Source organism: Chaetura pelagica, unplaced genomic scaffold (assembly GCF_000747805.2).
Source record: "Chaetura pelagica isolate M959 unplaced genomic scaffold, ChaPel_1.0 scaffold270, whole genome shotgun sequence".
Lineage (NCBI taxonomy): Eukaryota > Metazoa > Chordata > Aves > Apodiformes > Apodidae > Chaetura > Chaetura pelagica.
Window position 1 is genome coordinate 280,924 of NW_009951925.1, and position 11,367 is coordinate 292,290.

Genomic DNA, 11,367 nt, shown 5'->3' on the forward strand with positions numbered 1-11,367 from the left:
AGGTCAGTTTATCAGTGTAATTACAGTCTTGCTATTAAGTAAATATGGAGCCAAAATCAGCAGTGTAGCTGGTGCTATTTCAATATAATTTGTTTTCAGATTTTAAGCTTATTAATTAATTTTAATGGTAAGAAAATGCTGAAGTGTTGTAGCTATTCTGGACCAAAGTCACTAGAGAAGAAAACATTTCTGTGAACATAGGTTTGGGAGTTGCATGATGGCCTGGAGGATTCTCTCCTTTTCTTGAACTTGAGTAATAAAAAGTCATGCATTAGCTTAGAATGATTTTACTGCTGCCCAGATTTCCTTGGTGCATTGGCATGTAGAAGGCCCATTTTTGGTGACTTGGTGTAACTTAATGAACTGGATATTGAGCCTTGAACTAGGAACTGTCTCTGACTTGCTTTCTAGTCCCCTGTGTAACACTGGTCTACCCATCTTTTCTAGCTGGAAAATCAAGATTTTATCTAATTACCTCTGGTCTTCTGAGTAATAATTCCAGTTTTGATTTTTCAGGATTTTCTTAGTTGAAAAGTCATAGCTGCAGAAAGAAATCCTTTTTAATAATGTGCACAGAACATAGAAAGATAACTTTGTTTTCTCTGAGAACATAGCCAGGGCAGCTGAGCTCTCAGCCCAGCATGTTCTGTGTTCCCAGCAGCACAGTTCCCTGTGCCCACTAATCCTGGCATCTCGCTTGCAACGTGTGTCCAGGACAGTCACCTTAATCCTCTTCCAGGATCATCTTTCACATTCCTTATCTTTTCCCCTTTCTATACAGTGCTTGCGTTTACTGAGCCACCTCAAAGTACCACCTCCCTACTGTTGGTTTTCTAATTACTGTCTGGTCAAGAGGCATATGGCTTTGGGACCTGCCTCGAGTATGCATGTGCTGACCTGCCAGGAGGCCAAATGTCATGGATAATTGCTGTGCTCATTGAAAACTTTTCAAAACCATTAAAACTGATTTTGAAGTTCACTGAAACTGTTGAAACCTTTTTGTAGCATTCCTTACAATTTAACCTTAATAACTGAAGAACAGAAAATTGTGCTGATTTAGCTTCTGATTTAGCTTCAGTACGTTGATGTTTTTTTCAGACCTGCGTCTAACGTATTTAATTTTCAGAAATTATTAAGATATTTAAATGTTTAAGATAGATATACGCTTTCTGCTTATAATGCCCCTGAAACAAACACATCCACCTGGTTTGTTCTGTTTTCACCCCTGGAACTTGACAAAGGAGAACTTCTCTCCTGAGCTGCTGCTAAGGTGTCCTGGTTTGAGACAGGATGAAGCTAATTTTCCTTTTACTGACTTTTTTTTTCATTGGCTTCATCCTGGCTGAAACCAGGACATTAGGCAAAGCAGGGTTTAATCTGGAGTCATTTGGTGTGCCATCCCCATGGGGTAGATGGGCACATGGATGGTGTGTTGCCATACTGGTGTCAAAAAGACCTGATAAGTCTTCATAGAATCGTGGAATGGTTTGGGTTGGAATGGACCTAGAAGATCATGTAGTTCCAACCCCCCGAGCAAGAGCAGAGACACCTTTGACTATACCAGGTTGCACAAAGCCCTGTCCAAGCTGGCCCTGAACATGTCCCGGGAGGGGGCAGCCACAGCCTCCATGGGCAACCTACTGCAATGCGTCACCACCCTAACAGTAAAGAATTTCTTCCTAACATCTAACCTAAATCTCCTCTCTTCCAGTTTAAAACCATTGCCCCTTGTCCTACCACTACACACCCTCATAAAAAGTCCCTCCACAGCTTTCCAGTAGACCCTCATCAGGCACTGGAAGGCCACTATAATGTCTACCTGAAGCCTTCCCTTCTGCAGGCTGAACAGCCCAAACTCTCTCAGCCTGTCTTCATAGCAGAGCTGCTCCAGCCCTCGGATCATCTTTCTGGCCTCCCCTGGACTCGTTCCAAGAGCTCTATGTCCTTCCTGTGTTGAGGGCTCCAGAATTGGGCACAGTACCCCAGGTGAGGTCTCACAAGTGCGGAGTAGAGTGGCAGGTCACCTCCCTCGACTTGCTGGCCACACTTCTTTTGATGTAGCCCAGGATGCAGTTGGATTTCTGGGCTGTGAGTGAGCATTGCCAGCTCATGTTGAGCTTTTCATCTACTAACACCCCCAGGTCCTTCTCCACAAGGTTGTTCTCAGTCAGTGCACTGCAGGGATTGTGCATGTCCTTGGGGCTCTCATGCTTCACCAGGAGTTTTGTTCAGCCCACGCACAGAGTACTTTGGAGGGTTGCTGAGTTTCACGTCCCTAGTTTTGTAACCATTCCTTGTGTCTTTCCATCACATACACACATCTCTCTGACCATACTGAAATCCCTGTGTTGAGCTGCTCCTCTGTAATCTGGGGCTTGTCCTCTGCCATAGTTACCATTATACCATGTTTGTATCTTCTGCAGATTCCTTCTGTGATAATTTTTGTTCCCATGAATAAAATAACATTTTGTTTGTTCTTTGGCAGTGGGGGAAACAGCAGCTTATGGCTCTGTGGTGGTGGGTGTGCAAGTGCTGGCACACTGCATCTGCCAGGGGTTGGAACCCTTGCATTAGCAAGTTTGTTCAAACCAAGTTTTGCTTAGTTCTTAAGAAAGTTAAGATGAAGAAGTTCCTTCTGATATTTTAAGATAAATAGGTTAATTATATGTACATAAAAGTATATCTGATGGCAGAAGTATGGACTTCTGTTCCTGTGCTCCGGGAAGTATAAATTAGTGTGTGAATGTATTTGATGGGGTTGTTTGGCTTTTTTGTTGGTTTCTTTATCTGCTGTTCTCCCATCCTTCCTGAATTGTGGAAAGTCCTCAACTAAAAAGCAGATTTTGTGGCATGCTTGGAAACCAAAGCATACTTGGGTTAAGCTCAACTTTCCTAGTGGTTCAGATGATTCAAATTGGATTGTCTGTGGGTTTGGGATGCTGCGTCATAGGTTTCATTAGCTGCTTCACTCCTTAGATGCAGCAGTTTCAGTGAGACCAGACCAAGAGTGGCAGTACTAGGAGTAGCTGGGCTCTGCCTTTAAATAAGATAAATTATTTCATTGATCAAAATTAAAAACCTTAACTATTATTTCAAGTGTCGTGTGAATGAAATGGAAATTCTTTAATAATCACATACTTTTGATTTTCTATTGTCCAAAAATTATTTTACAGATTAATTGGTATTTTAGTAGTAGGTTACTGGAAGGGCTGGTATTTTGAAACATCAGCTGTGTAATGGGTCTTGTCTGAGATATGATTGTTTGCTTTCTAATTGTTTTTAACATTCATTTTGTATCTGCTAGAAAATTGAAGTGTACTTCTGTCTTTCTTTTTCTGCTCCAGAGTAAAAGATGCTGGCTGCCAGTAGTAGAACAGATATTCTGTGGAACATATCTCTGTAAATCTTCCCTAATATTACCCGAAGGCAAATATTTCGCCTGTGATGGACCCTCAGAATACTGCTATGTTAGGCTTGGGTTCTGATTCTGAAGGGTTTTCTGGGAAAAGCCCCTCTGTAGTCAACATTGGCACGTTGGTGGGAAAAGAAGTAGAGCTAGAAAGTTGCACCAAGGAAGAAGACAACAATAAGAAGAAGAACTGGGAGGGGAACAGTACTGAGAATGGGAAGAATGAGGCTCTGACTGATGCCCAGCAACAGTTTTCAGTGAAAGAAACAAACTTTTCAGAAGGAAACTTGAAACTGAAGATTGGTCTTCAAGCAAAGCGAACGAAAAAGCCTCCCAAGAACCTTGAGAATTATGTGTGCCGGCCTGCTATAAAAACCAGCATCAAGCAACCAAGAAGGGCACCAAAGAGTGGGAAGATGACAGATGAGAAGAATGAGCACTGTCCTTCAAAACAAGTGAGTAGTATGTGTATGTAGTGTTTTTCAAGTCATAGTAAATTAAAACTGTGTTTAAAAATTTCTGACTTTTGTGTGATCATGTTCTGCTAACCGGTTTGCCATGTAACCTCTGATACTGAAGATTCTGAAAGTAGAAATAAATTGTTAGATTTAATTCCATCAACAGGAAATGAGGCTTTTGCTCTTTCACAGCTTGTCAACATTGGTTTTTTAACAGCAGTAAAACATGCTTCCCATATGAACATGAAGTGAACATCAGAGATAACTTTCAGAAAAGTCATAGCGTGAATTTCATTAATTTTAGTCTCTTGTATAGAAGAAAGTGGAGGGTCTTGTCTCTGTTTAAAGGGGGATGGGTCGTTGCTGTGCTTGTCTCTAGAACTTGGATATATGTTTTTTTTCTTGTACCTGTTAGAACTGTTGTTTTTGCTTTGTCTTGGCTGACTCTGCAATGAACATACCAAGCAGTGTCTGAAAAGAGAAAAATATTTTTCCAGATGTGTGAGAAAACAGCCTGATGGTAAACTGCATATAAATACAGTGGCTTGAGAGATGTCCAGATATTTTCCAAATGCAAGGAGATAGCCCTGCCTGGAGTATGTGTTTGTTTTATGATCTGCCTGATGTAACAAATAAGAGCTGCAACAGATAGAGAAAGTAGGAGAAATGGCAAGAATTATAAATGTAGTTGCAGATATGCAAAATTTTAGAAGTGTTTTGTTGCAGCATGCTCTTTTTTCCAATATACATCAAAGTTTTGCTAACTAATAAAGTGATAGAATGTTCCCTCCATAATCTGTCTCCTTTTAGTACATTCCTACTTTAAAGCAGAAGCTTTTCCCTACACTCCTGGTTTTTCTGGGCTTACCTGTGTTTCCTTATGAGTGCAGATTTGTCTCTCCCAGTTCCCTTACCTGTTCCTTGTGTAGCCTTGTTCGATTTTGCAGCACCAGGAAGATCAGCAAGAGAGCACAAGGCCCTGGCAGTTTGTCCTTCCTTCGTGTGGTTCCTCTGTTCATGGGGCTTCTGTTTCAAAGGTTCCCAAGGCTAAAGGATTTTCACTTCTCTGGCCTGTGTCCTATTCTTAAGGCTGCATAGATCATAACTCATAAGGCAGAGCCTACCCAACAGGAAGGAAAATTGCTTTATCTGTGCTGAGTTGATGTCGGTCTGACACCAAACCCTTTTTCTTGCCCCTCACATAACCCAGATTTAAGTTTTCCGTGAGGAAGACTATCTTCAAAGAGAAACAGTAAATATGCCCTGAAAGAACAAGTCTGCTGTATGGTACAGGGAATGACTACAGTTATTTTTTCCAGACTATGGAACTGTCTTGGGTTTTTTAATCACCATTAGAAACATAAAGGTGTTTTTCATCAGCCTGTCAAACAAGAAGTTCTCAAGTGGTACATTTCAAAACTTAGGACCTATGGCCTTTGCTTTACATTCTTCCATTGAAGAACAAGCTCATGTTTTCTAATACTTATTCTAACTTAATCTTGAAAAAAATTGGAAGAGTAAATCACGATTTGTCATACTGATGACATTCTTAGGTTTCTTGTTTGTTTTGGCTTTTTGGGTGGTTTGTTGGTTTTGTTTTTTTTGTATTCTGTATATTTTTTTACCAAGTCTGTATTGGGATGAGTTGAGTATTGGGCCAGTCTGGAATATCCAGTCACTGATCTCTCTTGAGTTACAAATTTAAGTGAAAATCTCTTACTAGCAAAGAGAGTCACTAGGTATTGAAACTCACTGCATCAAGAGATTGTGCCCTGGGAATTTTTTTTGGGTAGAATAATTAATATTTAAATCAGATGGTGAGCACATGGATCATTCATCCTTGACATCTTTATATCACTTTTCTTCAAGAAATCCATCATATTTCAAATGGAACTTAGAAATCTGGGAAACAAATGTTACTGATGTAATTAAATATTATGGATATTATATATGGTACATCATTGATACCATATCGCTTTTTAATTTCAGCTATTCTGAATGGAGTTACTCCACCTCCTTGACTAGTGAATGACCTAAACGTGACACGTAGAGCAGCACAGATCTGTTGCATTAAATTTGCATTACTTAACTATTGTTTCAAATCTCTGACAAATGATAATTCACTTAGATACTCTGCTTTCTCTCTCCAATTTTACTGAAATGGTTTTCAAATTATTTAACTCTCTATGTTCCCGGCTGCCATTCTGTACTTTGGGTTAATAGAAATAAAGGTTTGCAGCATCCTACTGATTTATAGCAAGTGGGATTAAGAAGTGTCTTTCTAGAACCAAATGGCAAGCATGGTTTAAAATGATGGCCTGTTCTGAATATGATACCAGAGATATTTTTTTTCTTGCTGCAATGAAATAAAGCAAGTTTTAGCACAGCGAATTACACTTCAGAAAATGAAAGTGATCCTTTGATCTTTTCCTTTCCTCATAAGATCGAATCATAGAAAGGTTAGGGTTGGAAGGGACCTTAAAGATCATCTAGATCCTCCTCCTTCCCCTCCTCCTCTCCTTTCTCCTCTCCTTCCTCTTCTCTATAGAGGGGAAAAAAAGCAAATGTATGATCAGTTGGGAGCAAGGTGTGGCAATCCTTTGAGTTGTCCTTTTAAAGAAGGAATAAGAAATTTGAATGAAAATGTATCACTTGCAGTGTACTCACTTAACCACTAAGATACAAAGAAAAGTAGTGGAAAACTTCTGGGAATATCAGTGTAAAAATTAAAATAATAGGAGAGTACTTTGCACTCCCATCTGTGCTAGCTCTGCTGCTTTCTCAAGCTTGTTGCTGAAAGGCCTCTTAAAATGTGGGCAGTGTCTTCGGTTATGTCAGCAGAGGGTTTCTCTCCATTCTCTAGTCTTCTGAAGAGCAAATAATCAAACAGAAAGAGAGGCCTAAAAATGACTATGATTCCCAGGTGTTAAGAGAAACAAAAATTAGAAATTCCTGTAGTAGCAGAACAGTGTTCAGTTTGCTTTTTGACACTGAATATGAAACATGAATTTCTTTTTCAGAGAAGTGTCCTGTGGCTGACAGGTATTGTCTGTGGATGGTGTCCTTTGGTAAGCCTGAAAACCTCAGCCTTAGACAGAAAAGTAACAGAAGCAAAATTTATATTTAGCAGAAGAGGCGTGAGTGGTTTCCCACGCAAGGTACGTGTAGCCAGTGACACAGCAAAGTTGCATTACTAAAGTTTTAGAAGATAGGAAGGCAAGAAGTGATCAGGACAGCCTACTGTAACTCTGAGATAGTCACAGTGAAACAGTGAATCAGGTTGGAACTTGCCCTTTTGCTCCATCCCCTTCTTTCTCTGTCAAACTGCAGAGCGCAGTGCTCTGTAGTTCTTTTCTTGCCCTTGGTTGTGTAGGGGAGCTCCACAGGAGAGTGCTGTTGAAATCACAGCCACTAACTGAAACCTCTCAAGAAAAAAGTAACAAAGCTAATTAAGTCTTTTCTTGTTGAATAGCTCAAGAATATTTTCTGCAGCATCTAGGACATAAGTTTCCTTTGTAGACTGCTTACACATTTGTTTCCCAGTAGTTAGGTAGAGCTTGTTTTTAGAAAAGACTCAACAAGTCTTGGTGGCAAAAAAATCAACAGCAAACAGACTTGTTATTGAGGAACTTGTGTAGAATAAATGGATGCCACAACTACAGAAGCACTTCCTGTGGTTCTTCAGGGTGCTAATTTGAATTATAACTATTTCACCTTCTGGAAGCTGAGGCTTATCTTGTGTTTTCTAATTTGATTCTAGTGTGAGAAGTGTGAGTTTTACAACAGACTTGCTAGGAGATATCCTTGTTTGTTTGAAGGATTGTGTACTCTTAAGCTTTTTGCAAATAAATACCAATAATAATAATAACAGGATGTAATAATTTAGTAATAATAAGCCATAAGATCATGCTGTGGTGTAAAAATGAATGCCTTTTTCAGAAGAAAACTCTGGTGTTTTGCTGTTGGTGCTTGCAATGATTCTGGAATGATCAATTGTTAATAGTTTATATCAAAATATATCAGAATCTTAATTCAGTATGTCCACATAAGCAACTTAAAATTTTAAATTTAGCTCAGTGCAAAATTAACAATAATACCAAATTTATGCAAACTTACATGTTTTATGTAATTGCTTTGGGCAGTTCTTTTGTTGGATAGTTTTAAGCGTGGCAGTTGTAGCTAGCGATAGCACAGGAATAAATAGTTTTCAAAGCACAGAATGGTTTTGAATGTAATGCAATCTAGGTCTTTTTTAATGGCTCTGCACCTGGATGAACCCTGCCATCTGAAAGCCAGAGTAATAGAGAATGAGTCTAGAGCTCTTGACTGAAAATGTGTGTAATCTGAGAAAAACTGGTTTAGACTTTTGTGTGGTATAGTCAGCTTGCATTGCAACATGAATCATAGAATAGTTTGGGTTGGAAGGGATCTTAAAGATCTAGATCCAGATCCAACCCCCGCGCATGGTTAGGGACACCTCCCACCAGTCCAGGTTGCTCCAACCCCATCCAACCTGCCCTTGAACACTTCCAGGGATGTGAAAGCCACAGCTTCTCTGGACAACCTGGGCTGATGAAGTCCTCACACCGTGATGCCTTCAGCAGCTAATCCAAGGATCCTCTAGTGGATCTGTCTAGGTGGTCTATGAGGTCCCTTTCAATCCAAACTAAAACATTACATTATCTAAAGACATCTAGCTCCACCCCCTGCCATGGGCAGGGGCACCTCCCACCAGACCAGGCTGCTCCAAGCCCCATCCAGTCTGCCCTTCAACACTCCCAGGATGAGGCAGCCACAGCTTCTCTGGGCAACCTGGGCCAGGGTCTCACCACCCTCATAGTAAAGAATTTCTTCCTAATGGCCAACCTAAATCTCTCATCTTCCAGCTTAAAACCATCACCCCTCATCCCATCACTGTGCACCCTGGTAAAAAGTGATTAAGGTAAAAAGAAATGCAGGTGTCTGTGCAGGAGCCTGAAGTAAGTGTTTGCAGAGATGGACGAAACACCTACAAGATGTTAGGGGTCTTTTTGATTTATTTTTTTTTCTGTGAGTGATTTCTTAGTCCTCACAAAACTACCTGCATGAAAATCTGGCTTTACACTTTATCTGATCTAAAACTGTGTGTTTGTTCAGGTCAGACAGTGAGGGCCCTGCCCCAAGGCACCACAGGAGGGAAAGGCTGAAGGTGTCACACAGAAGCCAAGAGCCCCTCCTGCACCAGTAGCAAAGCACAGCAAGAGACCTGATACACCCACCTGGAAGCTTTGCTGGGCTGTGCTCTGAAAGCTCACTGTACCGTATTTTGGACTTGAGATCTCTCCTTCCCATCCCACGGAGTGATTGTTTGCACAAGCTATTTCAGGAAAGTGAGGAACCCTTTTTGTCTCCAGAGCAGTGAGACACATCATGGCTGCTCCCCGCCTCCCAGCTCTGTGTTTTGTGAGTCTGAGGGTGGCAAAGGGTGGTGAGGGGGGGGGGATGTTCCTGAAATGTGGTGCTTTGGCATTGCAGCTGCCCCAGAAAAGCTGGGCTAAGTGCCAAACTGCTCCACAGACCACAGGCTCTTGTAGACCATAGCTTGAAACCAGTAGCCCACACAACTGGTGGGTTTTGTTCTGCTGCAGGAGGTTTGGGGACATCCAGCCCCAACTGATGCTCGTGGCCATCCTCCCCCAAAAGGAGAACTTCAGTCAGGGATAAATCTTGTGAAATTTTGTTTAGTTTCTGGAAATACATTTGGGCTGGCAGGATAGTGATCATAACAGCTGGTGAAGTGGAGCTGCTGGTACCTCAAGGATTTTAGTGTGGATCTGGTGAAGATGCAAGCAGTGATGGAGGCTGATCTGAGACAGATGGGTCATCTTTTTCACTAGCCTTTAGATAACTTTCTTAAAAATACTTAGAGCTGGTATGTACTACTACTTAGGCACTACTTATGTTGTGACTGGTGCTGGTAGAGTTGTACTAGTTAGTGCTGGTTTAAGATGAGAGATTTACTTGATTCCCCTGTTTATGAGCAGAAATTCTTTTCTTCCATTGTTACCTTCCATTCAGAAAATGTCCTTGTTATTTATTGCTGAAGCTAATGGTTGTGCACTATGTAAGTTTAGTTTTTACCATCTGCAATAGTCTTATTGTTCCTGTATGATATTTCTTAGTGATAGTAATACCTCCGATTCCTTTCACGGAAAATTTGAAATTTTTAATAATACAGAATTAAAAGAAGGAACTCATATTCTTTGGGGTTTTTTGGAAGTTTTATTAGATATTTAAAGAAAATAAATTAGAAAAATTTAAATTAAAAATTTAAATTAAATTTAAAAAACTCCTTTTCTGAAGAAGAAACTTGAATCAAGATGTCTCTATTAAGTGTTATGACATGAAAATTTTCCTTGGGAAAAAAAAATTCTGCTACCATCCCCAAAAAACAAACTGTTTCTGTTAATCATACTGATTATTAAGTGGCTTTATGGAAAACAATGAAAATAATTCCTCATAGAAAATACTTGGTTTAAAAAAAGCTGAAAAAACTACAAAGTTTGTTTTTTACTTCTTGTCTGTCATCTCAAGAGAAGTTTCTTGGTTTGTTTTCCATGTTCTTTCAAATAATTTTCCACGTGCCTAGAAAATTCACTTACCCTAGATAAGAAGGAAACTTTCCAGGGTGAATGCCTTCAGCTTTCAAAGAATGTGTGTTTGATGCTAAAGTCATGCTTTCAAAATTCTGGCATCTCATTTAGATCAAAGCCAGTGTTTGGAAGGATTTTCTAATTTATTTTCTTTAAATATCTAATAAAACTTCCAAGCTCTTTGTTTGGAAACAGAGGATAGGAGAAGGTGAAGCCTGACAAAAGGCATTAGATACCCAGAAATTGTAGGTTGAGAGAGGTCATTGACTCCCTCTAATCTGCCCTGGATGAGGCCACATCTAGAAAACTGGGACCAGTTCTGGGCTCCCCAGTTCAGAAGAGACAGGGAACTGGAGTCCAGCAGAGGGCAAGGAAGATGACTGAGGGATTGGAGCATCTCCCTTAAGAGGAAAGGCTGAGAGAGCTGGGGCTGCTCAGCCTGCAGAAGAGAAGGCTGAGGGGAGACCTTAATGCCTGTAAGTCTCTCAGAGTGGATGCAGGGAAGATGAAGCCAGACTCTGTTCATTACTTCCTAGTGACGGACAAGGGGCAATGGGCACAAGCTGGAACATGGGAAGTTCTGTTTGCATATGAGGAAAAACTTACAGCAAGGGTGACAGAGCCCTGAGACAGGCTGCCGAGTGGGGTTGTGGAATCTTCTTTTCTGAAGATATTCCAAACCCACCTGGATGCAGCCCTGGGTAATGTGCTCCATGTGATCCTGCTTTAGCAGGGGAGTTGGACTGGATGATCTCTGGAGGTCCCTCCCAACCCTGACAATTCTGTATAATGAGAACACAACAGAAGCTGTCTAGCAGGGCAGCAGACTGGAGAGAGAGAGAAGCAAGAAGGAAGGGGTTGTGTACAC

General features: G+C 40.7%; 1 protein-coding gene across 1 annotated transcript in view; it reads left to right on the top strand.

The window, feature by feature from the left end:
* Positions 1 to 3,383: 3,383 nt before the first annotated feature.
* Positions 3,384 to 11,367, top strand: part of ASH1L (ash1 (absent, small, or homeotic)-like (Drosophila)) — a 62,003-nt gene continuing 54,019 nt past the window's right edge. The window contains exon 1 of the mRNA XM_009995966.1: positions 3,384 to 3,864. Coding sequence (XP_009994268.1) covers positions 3,445 to 3,864 — 420 coding nt within the window. The 5' untranslated portion in view covers positions 3,384 to 3,444. The remainder of the gene's footprint in view (positions 3,865 to 11,367) is intronic.